The 22,780-nt window shown below is 36.3% G+C and overlaps 1 protein-coding gene across 8 annotated transcripts in view; it reads left to right on the plus strand.

Moving 5' to 3' along the window:
• Nucleotides 1-22,780, plus strand: part of SUGCT (succinyl-CoA:glutarate-CoA transferase) — a 315,620-nt gene that overhangs the window by 38,687 nt on the left and 254,153 nt on the right. For all 8 annotated transcript variants that reach the window (XM_086844708.1, XM_086844682.1, XM_086844700.1 and 5 more), the window contains one exon: nucleotides 6,151-6,294. In XM_086844708.1, the coding sequence (XP_086700834.1) occupies nucleotides 6,151-6,294 (144 nt within the window). The remainder of the gene's footprint in view (nucleotides 1-6,150; nucleotides 6,295-22,780) is intronic.

The raw sequence follows: 22,780 nt of genomic DNA on the forward strand, positions 1-22,780 counted from the left end.
ATAGTCCTCAGTGGCTCTTATGAAGATGGATTTTATTAAAAGATTGTGTTAAGATCTACACTGGAAAGCCAGATGTTCACATCACCTCACCATGACTTGAGGTAATGTAATCATAGGAATCATTTAGTCATTGTCAGTAACAGCTTGGTCTGTTCACTGGGGGCTTCTAACAATTCATTCAAACTTAGTCACTGTTTCACCTGATTAAAATAAACATGTTAAAATCTCCTTATTTTTCTTTTCTTGAAGTTGTTTATGTAGTATTTCCTCAGTTTCTTGAAATAATTTTTTGATGTATAGAGCGACAGTATTGTTTCAAAGATTTAAGCAGTCAATGACTCCAAAGAAACAAATGTGCTTTTTGTTGTCGTAGTGAAAACTTACCCAAGTGGCTGTAAAATCACAGTGTATGTTTGTTTGAAAGTTGCTTCAAAATAACAAACTGGTAATAGTAGAATCTTCCATTTTTTCTACATTTATGTTCATGTGACATAATTGTGTTTAAAATTTCACAAAACTAGGTCTGAACAAAAGTAGAAAGCCTTGCTTCAGTCAACATGTTGAAGTGTGGCCAAAGCCAAAAAAAAAATCTTATTATTTCATGCTGTTTTTTGTTTGTTTGTTTTTTTAATAAAGCTTAAATTATTTGTTGACGAGATTCCATGGAATTGATGTGCTAAAAGTAGTAAGTTCACTTGAATGTGTAGGCTAGGGTCTGATTTTCTTTTTTTAGAGTAAAATAGAAAAGGCCACTCATAAACTGGAAAAAAAAAAAAAGGACAAGTTATAACACATGGTGTTGGTTTTGTATTTAATTGTAGTAGCTATAGATAATCAGCATAACATCATCAGTGCAAGAGTGCTCTTTGGAAACATCCCTTTGGTAAACAAACCATTGAATGTTCATGCAGGATGGTCTTAGAGGCATCAGCTTATGTGGCAGACAAATTGAATCTGAGCAGCAACAAAAAAAGCATCTGCATACATGACTGAGATGATTAATGTTGAGGTATACATATTTATATTGAGTTATGCATATTTATGGTTCCTTATAAAACATTTTAATAATAGGGTACTAATATTTTGTCCTGCATCTGATATATACAAAACTGTACAATACAATAGCAGTACATATTCCTACCTATAAAAACAAAAAACAAGTTTGCTTTTTTTTCTCTTTTATTTTTCCTGGTATCACTTGATGGTAATAACTTTTCAATTTTTCTGAGTGATAGTCTGAACCTTGAAATCAAGCTATAACTTCTGAAATACTGCAAAATTACTCGCACAAACAACTGCATTTGTGCTAGTGTTGTTTTTGCTGATTGTATAAACCCAAGTAGAACAGTGTCTTTAAATCATACAGAAACCTGCATGTGATTCAAGGCCTTGGAAATGTACTTGATTACTTCTGTATTAGAAGTGTATCACACCTGTGAAATTTGAAAATCTTAATGTATTTATGCAGGGAATCTCTTTTGTGTAAATCGCTAACAAAAACCCATTTTGAATGAAAGTAGTTGCTTCAGGGCATGTTCAGGTTTTCTTTACATAAATTAAAATATGCTAAAGGACAAAGTTTGCACTGATGACAGTTTTATTGTCCTGGACAATGTAATTTATAGATACTTCCTGGTTAAACAGCACTTTCAAGTTTCATAATTGATGAACAGAAAGCTTTTACTTAATATATTCAGATACATCAATGCCAGATGAATATCCCTTTGATGGAAATTTCTATGACTCATCAAGGCAGTAACTTGAAATTAATTAAATAAAGCCCAATTTGATTACAAGTTCTCTTCCACCTCCTTGTGGAATATTACACATGGTCTTCAATATTTGAAGTACCTTTATGGTGATGTATTCTTTCTTGCGGAAAACCAAATTTATTTTACATTTTTAAAAAAAATTACAAATTTTGTTTAGCATTTAATCTGCAATCCAGAGAAGCCATTCTTAGGTTTAGTACCAAACAAACTGTTACAAAAGGATCCACATGTATATAGCTCAGAGCTGTTGAAAAATACAGCCATTGCTGGTTCATATTAGCTTCAGCAATTATTTCACATCTGTAAGGACTACTGGACTTACAATGCTTTTATTAAGCATGTCATTTCAAAACAGTTTTCATTTTAAATGGATGATTTTTGTATTATTGATGTAATTTTGGGAAGAGAAATTATGTCAAAGGGAAAAAAAAAACCCAATTCAGGAAAGGAAGCTTCTAACACATGTTGTGGCTATATCTGGGCCAGAATATGTCGACAAATTGTAAGGAATTTAGCAAACAGCAAAAATTAAGAATAAAAGTGTAAACTATAAGGTTGAGCAATAGCACAGTGATTTAAAAACAAAAGCTCTGCTTTGCTGGTATGAATCTTTATCATTTCAAATGAGGAAAGGGCAAGTCCTGATGCTGCACCTTATTTAGGGTTCAAGCCAGCCCTTGAGGCTGGATAGCAGGTTTGTTTGCTTAAGACACATTCTCCCTGGATAGGGCTACATTTGGTCTTCCTACCAGAACAATAATATCACTATTGTCTGGCAGGGGTAGTGGTGCTTGTCCTGTTTGAAATAACTTGCTTGAATAAAAGACACTGTGTACTTACTTTGCCCAGGTAACTGATATAATGCTAGCTACACTAAAGTACTGTTGTGCTGGCAGAAGCTCTGTCAAAATCAAGGTATTTCTATGTGTGCATAGATTTATCCTTCAAGTAAAGCAGCTTCACATCTCTTGTTCTGCAGGATAGTGATAAAAGCCTGGATGAATCCATTTCACAGTACTTATACTTGTGGATCCTGCCACAGGAAGACTGGTTTATGGCACAGGAGCTGATTAAAAATGATTAAATGGTGAGACCTGGCAGCTACTCATGGGTCTTGGTAGAAAGACCAGGGACGGCTAGGAATTGTGTGGACTGGTTCAGAATTATAGGTTGTGGAGTGTTAGGATAAAGCAAAGCCAGCATGTTAAAAATAATATAGCACTATAGTGCTAGTAGTTTGTAGTGTTCTTTAAGGGGAAATTGTGAAAGTATATTAGAAATAAAGGTGAACTTTTTATTGAGACAAAGGAAGTGTTTGCTTTTAAACATTAGGTAGTTCAGTACTTGATGAGAAAGGTTCTAGAATTCATATATAACCACATATTAAAATAATCCAAATTTCTCCATCTTCAAAATTTAGTGCTCTTCTTCAAGAGAAAAATTAATGACACTGAAAACAATGGAAAAAGCTTTCAAACTAAGAATGTTGCAGCACATCTCAAGTCTTTTTGGTTTCTTCTCAACCCACTGAATGTAATGAAGTGGTTAAAATAAAGAATAATTTAATGAATTGATTACTTGCAGCAGATAATGAGTTAATTTTTTTGGGTTTGGTTGGATGTTTTTGTATCTGTGTTTTTTTGCTGTGTGGGTTTTTTTTTTTGTTTGTTTGGATTTGTTTGTTTGTTTTTATTTCTCTGTGGTAGCTCTGAGGAGCAAAAACCTTCTCATGGGCTAATTAGTTTTCTTGGTAGGCCTGTGCATATAAAAGTGAAGAACAAACTTTCCTGATGTTTCCTGGAGTTGGGTATAATGAGAGTGGTAAATAGCTGGAACCTCTGGGTTGTGTTTTCTATTGGGAAGCTGAAGTAGCTTAGTGTAGAGTCTCGAGAAGGAAGAAATAAGAGATTCTCCAAGAAAGTACTACTTCTTAAAACAGTGTTCACCTTAATATTGTGTAGTTTATATATCATCTCATGGATATCTAGGCTATAGATAGTCACAGACTAATCCCTACTGTGGTTTGAACAACAGTAATTTTTAAATTTTTTTTTTTATATTTTATACAGATTTTGTAATTTTTAGTCAATTTTCATAATATGAATAAAATAGAAGCCTTTTCCATCATATGTAGAAAATATTGTCTTACTGTCTTTTATTTCAGAATTGCTCTATTAATGCAACTGATAATAAAATACAAATTTTAAAAGAAAAACATAGTAACATACATGACTCGATAGCAGGTTTGTGTAAATCCTATTGGAGTGCAAAGGAAAATGATGGTAAATATTTTCTTACATGAAGCCAAGACACTCTTAAAAATAATTATCAGGGAACAATTCTTACAGTCTTATTTAGAAGGTTATTATTACACATAGCAGTGTAATAATAAATAAATAATAAAACAGTAATTCCACTTAGCAGTTTAGACTTTATTGGCAGTTATTATTTATCAATTGTAATGATTTTAAGTTGTCTTATGATAGGCTTACTTGGGTGCCAGAGCTCTGGAAGTCTCATTACTTTGCACTGCTGCTTTTCTTCAAGGCTTATAAACTTAAAAAAACCCAAAAAGCAAACAAAAAATAGGACTTCAAAATAAGGAACTGCTGTGATAATCTGATCACCTGACCTCATACTTTTCAGAGTAGAAATGGAGAATATTTCAGAAGATGCACTATGATAAAAGCCTACCTGGGCTGAAATTAGGAGTTAATTTCACCATTGATTTCAGAGGGGACATATGTCATGCCAATGATTACAGAATTTCTGAAAGACATGATGTTAACATGAAGATTCTTCCCTTGATGCTAGAAAAGGGATGACATACAAGAAAAGGATATTTGAACAAACACCTTTTCAATGATTTCAGTTGGAAGGTCATGAATTTGCATGTGTTTGCATGTGTAATATTTACATGTGTAAACAAAAATTTGTTTTTGTTTTGTTATTAGAATCCTGGAGTGTGTATAATGGAAAATACAAAACTGAGCTTTGATGTGGGGAGGGACTGAAGAGGAGGAGGGAGAGAAAGGGAGTGAGAAGAATGAAGCAATATGGCTCTGCCTTTTAAACAGACAGGCATCTGTGTCAGTGTACTGTAGAAATTGTTTGGGCCTTTGGCTTCTAGACATAAAGTTCAGTCTTCACTAGCTTCACTTGTCTCTAACATTTTCTCTTTTATTTTTGCACTGCTGAGTTGAAGCATTATGTTATCAGGGAAAAAAAGTTGCGTAATAAATCATTCATGATTTGCAGTATGTGGCATCACAAAGTGGCAGTTCTGTGTACATGCTGCAAGAATACCTGGTTTTCAGTGGTAGTTTTTATACATCAGCTCACTCAAAGATACTAACTTCTTGCACTACCTGCAACTGAGTGCAATCATCCAACCAATTCCTTCTCTACCAAGTGGCCAGTTCAGAGACAAGCATGTCATGTGGGACAGTGTCAAATACTTTGCTCAAGTCCAAGTAGATGACATTAGTCACCCTTCCCAGCTCTACTACTGCTGTAATGCCATCATAGAAGGCCACTAAATTTGTCAGGCACAATTTGCCCATAGTAAATCTGTGTTGGCTGTCACAAATCACCTGCCTATTTTCCATGTGCCTTGGCATAGCTTCCAGGAGAATCTGCTCCATTATCCTTCTGGATAGGAAGAGGAGACTGGTGGGCCCATAGACCCCTGGACCTTCTTTTTTACCCTTTTTAAATATGGGGGTTATGCTTCCCTTTTTCCAGTCAATGGGAACTTCCTGGCACTACTATGACTTCTCATATATGATGGATAGTAGCTTAGCCATTCCCACTGCCAAATCCCTTGGGTCCTGCAGATGTATGTCATCAAGTCCAGTGGGCTTATGCACTTTCAGGTTTCCTAGATGGTCTTGGACCTGATCATTTCCTACAGCATGTGGTTCTATGTTGTCGTCTCTCAAACAGATATTGGGGTGGTTGAAGCCGCCATGAGGACCAGGGCTTGTGAAGGTGAGGCAGCTGTGATCTCTCGGTTGAGGGCCCCATCCACTCCATCTCCCTGGATGGGTGTAGTAGGATGATAATGTTACCTGCAATTGCCCTCCCTGTGCTCTCAGCTCTTCATTCACCCCCAGTGAAACTCTATGTGCTCCAGCTGGTCACTGACAGAGGGAAACACTGCCTCCTTGTCTCCTTTGCCTGTCTTTCCTAAAGAGCCTGTATCCCTCCATTTCAACGCTCCAGTCACAGGAGTCATCCCACCATGTCTCCGTCATGCCAATAAGATCGAAGCCCCTGCACCATTGTATTGTCTCTGCTTGTTTTCCTGCTTTAATTTTTAACTTGTTTATTGTTTTGTTTGTCTTGTTTCATTTTGGGGTGTTTTCTTTTTCTTTAGGATGGTGAGCCAGTTAGACCAGGAGTAGCAATGACGGACCTTGCTACTGGGTTGTTTACATATGGAGCAATTATGGCTGGTTTACTTCAGAGGTATAAGACGGGAAAAGGACTACACATTGACTGCAATCTCTTGTCAACTCAGGTAGGAGTTGTGAAAATATTGCTTTTTGTTGTGTAGATGTTTGAACCTAAGAATACCATTTGCATATCAATTAATGTGCGTTACTTAGTATAACTAATGACAACAATAATAATATTATTCTCTTATAATAATAATATTCTCTTAACCTGCCACTCTGGTAGTGACCATTTCATATGACATGGTTATTGTTGCTACTGAAGTAAGTTTGGTTTTCATTTTTTGCAAAGGGCTGCCATGTTCTTTGGAAACACAGATTAATCAAGGTTTATCATATCACTGAGATTGTAACAGTTGTAGTGAGTAATTGGATACAGACAAGCGTAGGTGGTGAAAGCAATGTCGAAAGGAAGGCTTTGGCACTGGGGAACGTTACTTATAGAGCGACTGAGTAACTTGCAAAATCACCTGGAGTATTAAAGGATCATCCAAGTTTCAAAGTAATGTAATCCAGGAGGTCTGCCTTCCTTCCCAGGCTCTGGGAGTTAAAGAAGGATGTAAGCTTGAAGATGCAGCATTTTTCCTAGGCATTAAAGGCAAAGTTGTTTTGATCATGAAAGATATAGCATATACTAAAAATAATGAGGATTTTAACTCTTCTTTGAATGTTTGAAGAACATTGGTAATTTATAATTAATAATAATTTTTTAACTTATAATTAAAGTATTGATTTCTAAAAACAATTTTTAAAAAGCAAGTGACATTAATATGAGCTGTATATGATCAGATGATACATTGTTTTGCTGATGTACGTACTTGCTGGTACCAACCATGGTGTGGAGGAATTTTTGTTTGTTTTAGAATGTATGTCAAAATTGTATGCAGTCATAATTAAAGCAGCTACAGTGCTCCATTGTTTTCATCTTTATTCAATTGTATTTTTCTTCACATTGTACTTGTCAGTACAGTTGAGAAATTACAGTGCCTGTTGTGCTAAAAGTTGGCCCAGGTGTGAGCAAGAGGTTGGACACCTATATCATTTTATGATAACAATGATTGAGACTAATGATTGAGGTTGCTCTTGTTTTAGTGCCTCCTGCTTTTTTCTGAATAACTACTGAAATCAGAAAGGAGGGGAAATCCTTGCTTAAATCAATAAAGAACTTTTCATTTGTTTCAGAGCAAATATTTGTAAAATTTGAACTTAATTATATTTAAATGTATTTGCAAATGTTGTATCTGTATTGGAAAAATGTTTAGAAAAAATGTTTATTAAATATTTTGTATATATATGGATGTAGGGGGGGCTTTATGTTTAAGGTACTGTAGTGTTATATATTATGGCAGCTGCTCCTTGATGTTTAAGTTCTAATTTTAAAAAAATACTTCTGATAATTCTTATTAATTTCCAGAGTAATTCTGGGAGGGGTGTGTGTGTTTAATTCCTTGTTCCACTGTTTTATTTTTGTTTTTTGTTTTTTTTTAAATGAAGTCTTGATTATTATTCAGTATTTTATCAAATGCTGAAAGCAATAAGAGTTCAAGTTAGGTGTTTCTGTAGCTCTCTTATTTCAGCTTATTTTGTTACCTCATTTGTCTTTATAACATTTTTCCTTGATTAGGGTAGATTTGTCTATACACAGAAGTGTTCTTACTGGAAAATTTCCGCCTGCACTTCCACATCATTATCCTTTAAGCCAGTCACTAGCATACACAAGGAAGAGATTGAAGACCTGGATGGATGTTAGTGACCAATGAATGTCACAATGAACATGTGACATGGTGTTTGTCTTCTACATGATTTGTTGAAGCAGTGCTAAATGGTCAAGGAAAAGCTTAGTAGTTTTTTCATGTTGTTTTTTTAAACATTAGCCCCTTCCCTGCTCATTATCAAATTATATTTATCTAAAAGTTATTAAGAAGTAATTCCATAAATGCACACTCTCATTGAAAAAGAGATGTTTTTTATTGTTTACTTCAGTGCTGGGTAAATGAAATTCAAATAATTTGTTATATTGGAGCAGAGTATGGATAAAAGATGTTATTCAGAAAACAGCTCTTTTGTTTTAGATTACCCTGTTGCTTCAGTCCAAATTAATTTTAGGGTGCTGTCACAAGACTGTAATGACAACATCTTTTAAATTGGAAGAATTATTTATGGATGAGGTTCTAAAGTAAAAAAAATAATAACATGTGATTAATCCCATTAAAAAGATGTGTTAAAATGAATGAAGAAAAACATAAGTAGCAGCTGAGTCGCTCTCAGAACACCTAGTTTCTTGGTTCGTTTTCTTTCCTCTTGTAAGAGTGGTGGTTACTTATATTTATATAAGGATGAGTGTGTCTACCAAGAAAGAGTAGTACAAATCTGAAAATTAATGTAAATAAATAAATTATTCTTGCAATACTTCTGATAGTAATGAGTTTTTTTAAAGGAAGTTAGACAATTACTGTGATATGATCAGGGTCTTTAAAGAGACATGTTTCTAAAGAGATTTTGATGTACCCAACTAGGTATCTAAAGCTAACTTTTCCTCATGAGATGAATGTTTAAAAAGAAGAACTTTCTGATATTTCTCATGGATGCTGCCAAAAAAATAAGGAACCTAAAGTTTTAGACTTTCTGTTTATTAGGTACTTGTTGGTGTTGATTAATGATAGGATCTAGAGGTGAAACAGACACATTGTGATAACTTATCCTGCAGCATGAGTTTTGCTGAAGTGTAGTAATTTTTAATGAGAAAAAAAGGAATCTTCTATGTGTACTGAACCATCCTATTTATAGTGCTGTGACAGCAGGGTCTTATATGAAACTTCTTGGTTTTGCCAGCATAATATAGCAGTGTGCTTGGATCTTTTCTTCATCCCTTTGTCTGAACCTAAAATTGTGAACCTGCCCATATGTCTTCATAGTTCAGTGTTGATGACTGACTGTCAGAAAGGAATAAAAACCCCAGGGGTTAAGTCACTCAGGTAATTAGAAAATCTTGAAAAAAACTGGTTGGTTTATTTTACAGGATAAGCCTTAGCATCTAAATGTCCATCTCTGTCTGTGCTATCATTTCTCTGTATGCCTTGTTGAAATGCAAGAGGATTTATATATTACATATTTATTTATTTATTTATTTGTTGTTGTTTTGCTGTTTGTTGTTGTTTTTTGTGGAGGGGAGGGCTGGAGAATGCTTTTGACACAAATTTCCTGCGCAGACATGCAAAAACAAAGTATTGAACTGAATTCAGCTGCCAACAAAACTGATCTGAAACTTTTTAAAGAACTAGTTATTAACTAACTGTTAAGTTAGCTTTGTATTTGTGATCTGTCTAGAACCAAATTGTGAGATCCCATTCTCTGAAGAAACATTATTTTTAGGATATCTTAAAATATGCATCTCTCTTTCAAATCCTATATTTTAAATATTTCTTTAAATATGTGGGGATTTCTTTCCCCACAACAAAATAGAATTCTAGGATTTTTTTGTACAAGAGATATCATAATTCTTAGGATGTGGTTTTGCTGTGAGCAGAAACTTTCTATATCTCTCATCTATAAACTTTTAACCCATGTCGTACAATTCCTTTGAAATTTTTGACTTTTAGATGATTCACAGTTGTAAGCTCCAGACCTTTCAGCATCTAAATAGTGTCCTTTAGATGATACTGATAAATAAGAAGGAAGTGGGGTTTGGATTTGGTTCCAATTATGCAATTGTGCCTTTTCTTCTGTTGTGGCTTAAAAAAATCTCTTGGAAGTTTTAATATCCTTCCTGTATTTAATTACGACCAGGCTCCAACAAATACTGTAATAAGTTGGTTTCATTTGGATTAAAAATCTGCAAGAATTATTTTATATTTAACATTTCTGCAATTTTTGAAGTATATTTTTTCCCAGGTTCCACAGACAGGATAATGTGGTTAATATTTTTTGTATAATATGATTGTTCATCAGACACTTCTCTGCTTCTAGTTCCTGTGTTTTAGTTTGTATTTGCCATAGCAAACACTCAATCTTCTTAAAATATTGAAGTGACTCTAGAAAAACCTAGAAGACTGGTATACATTATTTTCTTTATTTCATTTTTGTGCTTAATTAAACAGTTAGTTTACTGAGGGAATAGTGAGGGTTAGAAGCTATTAGTTTTTTGTTCCTACATCACATTTTCCCAAGATGATTCTGTTTAAGGCTTACCTATTCAAGGTGCTTTCAGTGCTATCTATTCAGGGCTTTCATGGCATGTCTTTGTAGCAGTTATTAAGTATAGGTGAAACTGGTAACAGCTGCATACTTCCTGTAGGACATACATGGCATCATAGAATCCTTGTAAGTTGTGTGGAAATATCAATCTTGGAACTTGAATGCTGCTCAGATGTCTTGTCTCTATCTTGTTGCTTCTCCGCTTGCTGAGAGTCATGAGTTGACTGAATACCAAAAAAAATGATCCTTTTTTAGAGGTTATTGCTTCTGGTGATTTTGGAGGCCAGCTATGAGGACTGTTACACAGTTGTCTTGTTTTTGGGTATGGTTTGAATAAGTGGTTTTTTTACAAGCTTATAAAGCATCATCTTTGCAAAACATAGTATTCTTAATCTCCATCATAGTAAAAAATTGAGCATGTGCTGTATGGAGATGTCATCTTTTTCACTATATACCTCTCATATGGAAAAATAACAAAATCTGAATTAATGTGAACATTTCTTTAAACATATACTGCATTTTAAACACTTCTTGGCCTGTATTCTTGACAATTTCCATTGAGGACAGCTGTATAACTAAGAACAGAACTTTTCCCTCTGGGTTTTAAGCAGCCAGAATTTGATTGAATAGACCAGAGGACCATACACACATGACAGTAACTCAATTTAATATTGGCCTCTGTGGAATGTGTGTTATGATTTCTAATGATTAGTTATGCAGTCATTGGTAGAACATCCTCCAACTGGATCTTGGTTTTATTTAGACTTTTCTTTACTCTGTAAACAGAGTACATATTCAAATTGCTAGGGAATTTCTTCTTTAAATGCTACCTAACTGTAAATCCTGTGTCTTTTTGTTCTTGTGCTAAAGAAACCAAGCCTGAATGAGTTGCAGCTTTATTTTCCTGTGTTGATCTGCCTCTGTCATTAATTAGAGAAAGACTAGAAAGGAGATAGAAAAAATATGCCCCTTTATTACTAAAAAAAAATTAAAATGGCTGCCTGGAGTGGATAGGGGAGAGAGTTTGAAGACAAAGGAAGACATTTCTTTTAATGAGTTTTTAATTTAGATGACCTTTAAATAAGGGTGTAATCTTAGAAATGGAATCAAGATGTTTATTACCAGCAGATCAGATTTCAGAATCATGCTGAGTATTAGGAGCAGCATAACCTGGGTAAATGAAAAGAAAGGGGAAAGATTTAAGCAACTAGTAGCAGAATAAATACATCTAGTGTACCCCAAAAGCTTATGTACCCCTCTAAACTCAGAAGTTTTCAGAAGTCATTCTATAAATTCATCAAATTATTACAGAGCCTTTAAACAGATTGTGCTCCATTTATTTGTGTAGATAACAAGTAAAAAGTTTGTAACTTGATGGAAGAGGTTTTAGTTTTATGTTATGGAAAATATAAAGTTAGCAAGACAGCTGATTTTTATATGCTGTTGAACTTCTAGAAATCTAATAAACCTTAACAGGTGTGGTGTTTTTGGGTATAACAATAGAACTCTAGCTAAGGGTTCAAGACTGCTTAGTTTGATTACTTCAGATAACTCTCATTAAAATTTCTCTGTAGATTATAATTTATTAAAAAAAAAAAAGGTGAGATAAAGGATTATGCTGAAACACATTTTAAAATACTTCCTTAGGTCTGACGAAGTCTTGCTGACAGAATTTTTCTTAGTATTCAGCACAGTATTGTTTCTGTATTCAGTATTGGTTTTGGCTAATCAGACTGCAAACTCTTTAGAGAAGTGACATCCAATTAGGCCAAAAGTCATAATTTATTACTTATTTTGTTATAGTGAAAGCAATGAAAAATGTGTTCAGACTCTAGTTTCAAACTTCTAAAACAGGTATCCATTAAACTGTCTAAAAGTCATAGAATCATCAAGGTTGAAAGAGACCCTTAAGATCATGAAGTCCAGTTGTCAACCCAGAACTACCACTATAACTCCTAAACCACTAAATCATATCATCCGAATCCAGACACCTCTTACACATCTCCAGGGATGGTGTCTCCACCCTGGGCATCCTATTCCAATGCCTGACCACCCTAACACTGAATTTTTTTCCCCTGGTATCTGAATCTCCTTTGTCTCATCTTAAGGCCGTGTCCTCTGGTCCTCTTGCTGAAGCCACAGTAGAAGAGACTGGTCCCCACCTCACTACAACCTCCTTTCAGGTAGTTCTAGAGAGCAGTGAGGTCCCTCCTGAGCCTCCTCTTCTCAAGAATAAACAACCCCAGCTCCTGTTCCCATGCCTTATAAGACACATTTTCCAGACCTTTCACGAGCCTTGTTGCCCTTCTTTGGCCACACTCCAGCACCTCAATGACCTTTCTAAAGTGAGAGGCCCAGAACTGAACACAGTACTCGAGGTGTGGCCTCACCAATGCCGAGTGCAGGAGGTGCAGGATCACTGCCCCGGTCCTGCTGGCCGCACTGTTCTGCATAGAGGCCAGGATGCCATTGCCCTTCTTGGCCACCTGGGCACACTGCTGGCTCATACTGAGCACCCCCTGGTCCCTTTCTGCTGACCAGCTCTTCAGCCACCCCTCCCCAAGCTTGTCAGGCTTCATGGGGCTGCTGGGACTCGAGTGCAGGACCCAACACTTCCCCGTTGTCCTCATGATGTTGTCCTTAGCCCACTGATCAAGTCTGTCCAGGTTTCCCTGCAGAGCCTTCCTCGTCTTGAGCAGATCAATGCTCCAACCCAACTTAGCATTTTCTGCAAATTTACTGAGGGTGCCCTGAATCCCCAGGTCTGGATCATCAAAAAAGATGTTAAACAGGGACCAGCCCCAAAACTGAGCCCTGGGGAACACTGCTAGTGACCCACCACCAGGTGGGTTTAGTTCCATTCACCACGACTCTCCGGGCCTGGCCATCGAGCCAGGGTTTTATTTACCAAGGTATTCACATAGGAGGATGATGGGGGAGGCTCTGTCAAATGCTTTACTGAAGTCTAGATAGAGTACATCCACAGCCTTTCCCTCATTTACTGAGTGGGTCACTTGGTCATAGAAGAAGGTCAGGCTGACCAAGCAGGACTGATGATGTCCTTTCCTAAATACATGTTGGCTGGGCTTGATCCTCGATTGTCCTGCATGTGATGTGATGGCACTCTGGATGATCTCTGATCTCTTCCATAACCTTGGTCAGAACTGAGGTCAGGCTGACAGACCTGTAGTTCCCTGAATTATCCTTCAGATAATTCTTGTAAATTGGCTTTGCATTTGCTAATTTCCAGTCAGCTGGAACTTCTTCAGTAAACAAGGACTGTGGTAGAGGATTGAGAGTGGTTTAACAAGTTCCTTCCCTTCCATCATTACTCTGGGGTGGATCAACGTGACCATCAGTGTGGGTGTCTATTAAGAGTCCAGTTATTTGAAAAAATGCCTTTCCTTGCTTTGAATGATTTTGGTAGTACTAGACTTCTCTAATAAATATACTTGAAGTTACTTTTATTCTAGTGTCCTCTGTGATAAAACATTTTGGGTTTGATACTACTTAAATATTTTTGTAGACTGATTAAAGAATAGCTTCCTTCTTCAGGGTATCATTTACAGTGTTGCCACTACTTTAAAACCATTGTGTAGAAGTGCCACATTTTGACTCCAGACTCATTGGTAATACTCAAGTCAAATAGAACTTTGGACCACATTTCTCTGACTTGCATGCTGTGTATCAGCTTAGAAAATAAGCTACATCTGCAATGTGAGCGGCATTAAAATACTCAAAAGAGCATTGTGGGCATTTCTTAACGATGCAAAGGCACAGAAATTAATCTTGTAAAACATCCTATTTCAAACATTTCATTCAATTGCATGTATTTGTTGCTTGTGGCATCCCTGTACTGAATTAGCACCTAAGTACTTAATGGGCAGTGAATGGAGATTTTCAGTGTTAGAACTAAAGCCATTGTTGCTCTGCTGAGGTAATACTGTAATGAATGAGAGATTTCGTTGTGATAATAGGGAGACAACATTTGCACATTTCTCACACAACCAAACAGGCGTGACTTGTTTCTGTTTGCACTGCTACAGCACAAGCTGTTGAAATTACTATTATATTTTATTCTTCTATTTGTTCACTACAGATAAAATGAAAATGACAATGTCAGTAGACAAACCTAAGATTCTTTTTTTCCATGCAAATATTAATGCTGATAAATGTGGAGACAAAAAAGATGAGTGCTGTAAATGGTTAGATGTATGCATATTTTCATTGTAAATGGCACTGTTCCTATCATAAGATCAAAAGTGAAAAGTGCCTTAATATACCTTGTTTTGGATGTTGATAGCTTTCCATAGATAAACATCCTTATTACAGATTAAATTAAAAAATAGTATCCTTCACAAAGTGTATATAGCATCCAATTTGGAGTCTCTGGGTACTACACTATTGCTAACAAGAATAAAAATTGTTATAGTTATTCTGTTGCCTGTCTTCACCAGTAATTAAATTTTATATGAACAAAATCTTTTTGTCTTTATCATATTTTTATGCTTTCATGTTTCCATTCTCAGCTGACAAATATAGCTACTATATTTAGAATAGAAAAGAATCATTTAGGTTGGAAAAGAACTTTATGATCATCAAGTAACTCAGCACTTGACACCAAGTCCACCCTAAAGCATGCCCCTAAGTGCCACAACTTTTAAATACCCCCAGATACAGTGACTCCACCACTTCCCTGGGCAGCTTGTTTCAATGGCTGTGAAAATGAATGGCTCTTCAGTGAAAAAATTTTTCCTCTTATCTAATCTAAACCTCCTGTGTTTAGAGGCATTTTCCTCTTGTCCTATCACTGTCCTGTCACTGGCCCCCACACTTCACTACAGCCTCCTTTCAAGAAGTTGTAGAGAGGAAAAAGGGTCATCTCTGAGCCTCCTTTCTCCAGTCTGAACAATTCAATCTCCCACAGCTGCTGCTTATAAGACTGTGCTCCGTATCTTTCACCAGCTACCTTGCCCTTCTCCAGACATGCTTCAGCACCTCTGGTATCTTTCTGGTAGTGAGGGGCTCAAAACTGAGCACTGGATTCTGATTGCAGAGCACTGCCCTGGTCCTGATGGCCACACTATTCTTGATCCAGGCCAGGATGCCATTGGCCTGCTTGGCCACCTGGGCACATACTGGTTCATGTTCAGCTGCTGTCAACCTGCACCCCCAGGTCTTTTTCTGCTGGGCAGCTTTCCAGCCAGTCTGCCTGCAGCCTCTGGTGCTGCCTGGGGTTGTTGTGACCCAAGTGCAGGATCCAGCACTTCTTGTTGAAGTCTTTGGCCCATTGATCCAGCCTGTCAAGATCCCTCTGTAGAGCCTTCCTACTCTCCAGCAGATCATCACAGCTGCCCAACTTGATGTTGTCTGCAAGCTGACAGAGGGTGCATCCGGTACCCTTGTTCAGTGTATTGTTGAAGAGTGGTAAAGAGAACTGTCCCAAACACTGAGCCCTGGGGGACCAGTGACCAGCCAGATGTAGCACTCTTCACCACTACTCTCTAGGCCCAGCTATCCAGCCAGTTTTTTTTTTATCCAGCAAAGAGTGCACCCATCCAAGCCATGAAAAGAAGGCTGTGAGAAAATGTCAAAGGCTTTACAGGTAGAACACAGGCACAGCTTTTCCCTCATCCACTGAGTTTCCTTGCCATAGAAGATCAGGTTGGTCAAGTAGGACCTGCCTTTCATAAACCTGTACTGGCTGGGCCTGATCCCCTGGCTGTCAGGCATGTGAGACATGATGATCCTATGCCTGAACCTTTAGGTGTTCCTTATATGTAGAATATGCAGCCTACCTAGATTCCTTTGTCTTACAGGACTTCTTCCCAAGAGGCTCTCTCAACCAATCTTCTAAACAGGCCAAAGTCTTCCCTCTGGAATTCCAATGTAACGGTTCTCCTGCCAGCCCTCTCCTTCCTTCTGCAAGAATTAAAAATTCTATCATTTCATGACTCCTATGCTCAAGACAGCCTTCCACCCCCGCCCAGAATTCCCTCTCTGTTCACAAACAACAGATCCAGAGGGCCCTTTCCCTAGCTGGCTCTCACCAGGTGCATCAGGGAGTCATCTTCAACACACTCCAGAGACCTCCTAGGCTATTACTATGCTAACCTAGACTATACCTGTGTTGTATTTTCAAGACATCTAGTATGTGGAAGTCCCTCATTAGAACAAGGGATAGCAATTGTGAGACTTCTCCCAGCTACTCACAGAATATTCCATCTGCCCTTTTCCCTGGTTGGGTGGTTTATAAGAGTGCCACCAGGATGTCTGCCCTGTTGGCCTTGTTTATTCTCACCCATGAATATTCAGCCCTATCATCACCATCACTCAGCCCTAGAAAATCAAGACACAAAATGTGTTATAGTGTTAGTGAAACCAGTATACAATGTAGCAGAATAAACTTTTTGTAAGTTGAATTTTGCCTGGACTTAGCAAAGCTGTGAAATACAGAATGCATTGCATTTAATATTTTAATGCATATATAGTCTTTTTTCAGAGAGAATAAAGTCTTAGGAAGATAATTGTAGAAGTTTATGGCTAAAGTTGTCTGATATATCTGTTATCAACACCTGATTTCATTTGTTAGAACGTTGCCAAAGTTTTAACTGTTTTGGCTAGATTTTCCATGTAATGGAACAGAAAAGGGATTTGTTTTCAAAGTTACTTTAAAAATGATTCATCTGTTTCCAGGATCATGTTATGGGAAAATCCATTGATAGACTTTTTTTTTTTTTTTCTTTTTTTTCATTTTTTTTCTTTATGAGAAACCTAGTGCCTTCAGTTTTTGGATTTTGCACAGAGTATACAGACTAACTTTGGAGTTCTTGGTATTTTTAGCTGTAATACTCTCCTTAATAGTTTTTTTAACTAACAGGTTCCTTAGAGATGTTCCTTTGTAATTATGAAGCTGAAACAAGATTTTTTTCAGTGATTGAAGTAGATCTTTCTTTACACTTTCAGAAAAAAAAAAGACTAGCATTTTATTGTAATCAAGAAAATGAAATTTATTCTTCCTTTTCGAATGTGTCTTTCTTCAATGGGAGCTCATTTAATTTTTTTTTTGTTTCCTTTTTCTCTTTAATGCCAAGAATGTTAATAGCTTCAATGGTCAGTATTTTTATTTTTGATCATCTACCTAAAATTCCTCTGAGTGTGTAGAAGTTTATTTTTTGTTTGTTTGTTTGTTTGCCCATTTAATTGGAGACTGAGGAGAGCTAGGTGTCCATTTAACATGTACTTACTCTTGAAACTCTGTGCTGAACAGTACATGCTTTTGAAATTACAAGTCCTACATCTGTTAGTTGCATCAATCTTTGCTATTGTTAATGCTAAATGAATCTTAATCAGGAGCTGATCTCCATGCTGTGGAAAGCACAGAAACATTCATTCTGGTCTTTTATGAGCTCTAAATAGCTCATTAAAAATAATTTGTAGATCAGTTCTTTTTTGTTGTTTTATTTCACTGAATGTAGCAGTTCTCTGCGATGTAAATGCATGATGTTTTTGAAGATGTCTTAGTTTCTCTATTTATGTAGTCTAAACTTTTTTTAATAAAGAAAAAAGATGTTATCAGTCATCATTTTCAGTCAAAAGAAGTATTTGCACAACTGTGTACCTTAAAGTCTGTTTTGCTTTTTTTATCTATCTTAACCTCTGAGAATTCATATTCTAGATAAGGTATTCAAATACATTACCTATTATTTTCTTATTGCATGGTTTGGGGTTTTTTTATTGTTTCTGGTTCAATTAACACCTCCTAGCACATCTTTTGTGCTATCACTGTGATTTGCTGTGTGCCATTGGTCAGGTGGCTAACTTGAATCAGTAAATCCCCCGTGCTGCATGTGATTGCTGTCACAGATTTGGATACCTGCCTAAGTGTCTGGTTGGAAGGTACAAGAACAGGACACTGTAGGGAGACCTCTTTTAAAATTATAGTTATTTGTCATTAAAGATTTGATTTTTATCTTAACAAGATTGTAGTTGTGGCTAGGATTATGCCATTTGCGGATATTTCAGTGCCAGGAGTTTTCTTTTGTGAAGGCTGAATTCATGACAATTTCCTGGAGTTTTGCAATAAGAGAAATCGGTGTCACTGAGTAGAAAACACTTTTTACTCAGAGCACAGTGTTCTAACATGACCACAGACATTCTTCTAAAATTCTCTGTAATAGTATTAAGCCTTGGCCTGCATGATAGTAGTTTTACTTTTTCCAGTTAACTTTTGCAGGCCAGACCTGCTGCCTTGATGCAGGGACACCACAGATGAAGCAGTATAATCTTGCTCCTTTGTGGGCAGTGTCTTTGCTGTGTATTTGTAAGTGGGAACTCTGCCCTACCTATAGGTGTATACCACTCTGAACTGATTTTTACCTCCTGCAGATCTCTCAGTTTCAGACTTGATGGGTGGCCCTTACAAGCCCAAACGTAAGGTGATGTTTGTTGACAGCACTTGGAATGCTGTGGTTTACTGCTGGACCCCTGCATGATGGGCTGCCTTGAACTGTGGCAGTTCTCTTGCCTCTGCACAAGGCTGTGGTTTCTGCTGCCCAGTTCATTCTTGCAGGAGTTTGAAACACAATTCTCCGTCTAAAAACTGATACAACACCGCCGTTCATTGTGGTATAGTGCCACATCCTGAAACAGTTGGGTCAATGCTTAGGAATTGCATAATTAGCTGTAAGAGTGGGGGTTTCCTGGTAGTTATAGAGGTTTTGGTTTTTCATGTGGGTTTTTGGGTTTTTGGATAATGCAGAAATGACTCAAAGAGCTGAGAGTCACTTGATGCACATGTACATGGAAGCTGCTTCCATAAGGACGATAGGGACTAACTGCAAAAGCAAAATTAGTCAAACAAACATTATCAGTGTCAAAATACTTACGGAAAATATAAACCAGTAAAATCAGTCGTTAGGTAAATACTAGCATAGGATCAGTGTGCACCAAATGTGGATTTTGGTCTTATGTTCACTTTTTTCTCATGTAAATATTTTTTTAATATGTCACCAGGAGTATGGAAAAGGTGTAAAAGGAAGATTATTGGCCTTTACACAACAGAAGGCAATGCAATATTCTAGAATGATTTTTTTCCTACAAAGCTGTAAATGAATAATTGTGTTGCTACTTCTGTAGAATAGCATAAAATAAGTCACCTATGCCAGTGTAAAATGTTTGAGTCTCAAAATTCATAAGTCTACATGCTCGCTTTAAGAAAAAACAAGCAAAGAATGAGACAGAAATAAATTAACTTGGCTTACAGTCAAAGCATTGTTAAGATACATGGCAGGACAGCAGACATAAAATTGGAGGGAGAAGAAAGTAAAGAATATAATTAAAATGTTTTTCTCTTTCCAGTTACCTGTCTTCTTTTGTTATTCATATACACTTGAAATTGCATGTAAATGATTGATTGACTCAGCGGACTCATTGTAATAAATTATGTTTGATGTGCTATCTTGAAAAAAAATCTTTTGAAATTCTGTCTCTTTTCTTTGTCTGCTGACCTTGTGGCTTTTAATATCTTGTTTCCCATCTGTCTGATTCTATCATAATCTGAGCATGAGTTTTCAGACGTTAATGCAGCTCTCTTTTTGTTCTGATTTAAGTAAGTCTGTAACACAAATATGGGATTTGGCCATCAACAGTAATATTAGAATGGAATGTTGAAATATGTGTTCCCTTTACTGATGTGAAATAAAGAAATACTTATCTGTAGATATTTGATAATGCATAGTTACAGTGCATAGATGTGTCCTTACAAGCAAATGAATACAGAGATCTCTGTATCATTGTAATACATCTGCTTTAATGTTGTAAGTTCAAAGGTTACTTTTAAGGATTATTTCTTAATTAAAGGAGAAAAGAAATGGGTCTATAAGGTTTCAGGAAAGCAGTTTTAAGTATAGATTTTAAAAATACTTAGCTGAATATGTCATACAGATGAACCCAAACTCCAGTTTGAGAGATTGATTGTATTATAGATGTTTTTACCACAAGAAGTGTCTCTAGCAGTGAGGTCCTGAGTCTTGAATTACAGGAGAATTTGGAAAAGTAGACTTATATTGTTACAAACATTTTTTTCTAAAGGATATAATGTCTATAAAAGTGTTCATTTGGGATATCTTTTTTTTTGCTTATAGTTCAGCAGTTTGCTTAACAGCTGTAAGATGTAGGTAGATCAATTCTTCGTGTTATTAATGACATAAATTATATATGCTGAAAGGTTGTTTTTCAGTGCCTTTTTAGTGGGACTAAACCTTTGGAGAGACCAAAGAGAGTGAACTGAGCCAGGAAGAGAGAAAAAGGGAAAGACATGGTAGTCTTGGGCAAGTTTCATGGGACCATAGAAATAGAATCATCTCAGTTTGCTGAACTCATCAGAGAGTTATTATGAATGTAGCAAAAGGCCACAGTGTTCACTCAATGGTGTATTTTTACGTAAAACACAAAACACCAATATATTCACTTTATTGCGGTCTAGTAGGTGATGATGCTACAGGTACTTTGTCGGGGTAATTTGACTATGAATCAGGTACCCAAATCAGAGATGGAAGTGAGAGGAAGCCAAAAGCTTTTTTTCCTGCATTATTTATTGGAAAAGCAATAATAAGCTTCTTCACACTAAGTAGCAAGTGGAATTGAGACCTTGATATAGTCTGAGCAACTGTTAGTTCCAGCATTGCCATCTTTACTAAGCTCTGACTTCCCTGGCATTTTCGGTCTCTTGCCATTGAAACAAGTGTGATGCAAATACTTTAGTGGTGAAATGTCAATATCCAGTGAGCATTATGTTTTAATCCCATTTTTCTTAGTGTACTGTGAACAAGTGCTTTGGAGAAATCTAGATGTGTGGTTTTTTTCCATTACTGAAAATATTACATTCATCAAGGAAGCTGAAGCCATTTGCAACACTATGTTAAGAAGATATATTTTTAGGGATAAAAGTTTTTTTTTTTTTGTGAAGAATTTTGTTTCTCAAACTCCAGTCCCTAATTCTATAGCATAGAATGTAGAAACAAATGGATAGCACGAGATCTTGGCTCAATTGCATTCAATATCAATATTTTGGGATTTCTGTTTCACTAGGTTTTAATTCACTGTGTCCTTCCCAGAGTTAAGTTTGTTAAGAGTTAAGTTAAATTAGCATTTCCTATATGGAAAATGTGGAAAGTTAAATGCATACTCTTGGTCTTTAGAATTCAAAACCAGTTGTAATGGATGAATCTTACCTGTCAGTGAAATTTGTGTGTAATGTGTCAGCTGTGTAGTATTGCATACAAATACAGAAGAATATATAATGAATAATATTTCATCATCACTGCAGAGCCATTTGCTGTGGCAGACAAATTATCACTATGGAGTGTGACCCCAAACTGAAAAATTACAGAAGTGATAGGTCAAGGCTATGTGTTACTGAATGACACACTCTTGTAACTCGTGAACTCTCTATAATCACAGTGTGTTTCATTCTATATTACTGAGGAAAGTTGCAAATTAGGAACAAAAAAAATATTTCTAGATACTTGCAGTTAATTTCCTTAACTGCTGAGATTTTCCTAAGGATCAAAGGACAGACATGGTTCAATATTTTAGCCAAATGAAGTGACACTGGGGTATAAAAAGCTGGACCTGTAATCCAGCTGCAAAATGTTTTCCAACAGTACTCAGGAATAGGGACTTGTATTTCTAGTTAGTATATACAAATACAACTTTTGTCAGTAGCTGGACTCTTATTTGCTGTATACTTAGGTTTTCTGCTGTACTAAATCACTGCATGCATGATTTACAGTTAAATATTTTCTTTAAATGTGACAGTGACATATTCACATTGTCTTTTCAGAATATATGGAGAAAGAAGAAGAAAATTAAATGGCTTTTGTTTCCTGGGAATTCTTATATAATTCACATATTGGAATATGAATGGTGGACTCTGAATTAATTGCAAGTTTTGTTGTAGACTAGACTGACTAGTAGGTAAAAAATAGTATAAATATTTAGATCATCAAAGCAAATTTCTTCCATCTAATGGGAGAAATATGGAGAAAATATTTTTGGAAACAATTGTTCATGTGGTCTACTGTTTAGGCAAGCACTTGCACTTACTGGTGCAGCTAGTTAACAGAATAAAACAAATGCATTGTGCCTGAAGAATTAGGGATAACCTTCCATGGTAACTGTAATGATTTGTTGTTTTCCATGGCTTCAGATATCATCACACACTGTGTTCCCTCAAAGAATTAAGAATAAAGAATCTGCTATGGGTTATAACAGAGCCATTGATTTTCATGCATTACTGCATCACAAATGTTCATTTCTTTTCCCTAAGATGTAATCATACTTATATATATTAAA

The sequence above is a fragment of the Cyanistes caeruleus genome, chromosome 1 (genome assembly GCF_971803275.1).
Source record: "Cyanistes caeruleus chromosome 1, bCyaCae1.hap1.1, whole genome shotgun sequence".
NCBI lineage: Eukaryota > Metazoa > Chordata > Aves > Passeriformes > Paridae > Cyanistes > Cyanistes caeruleus.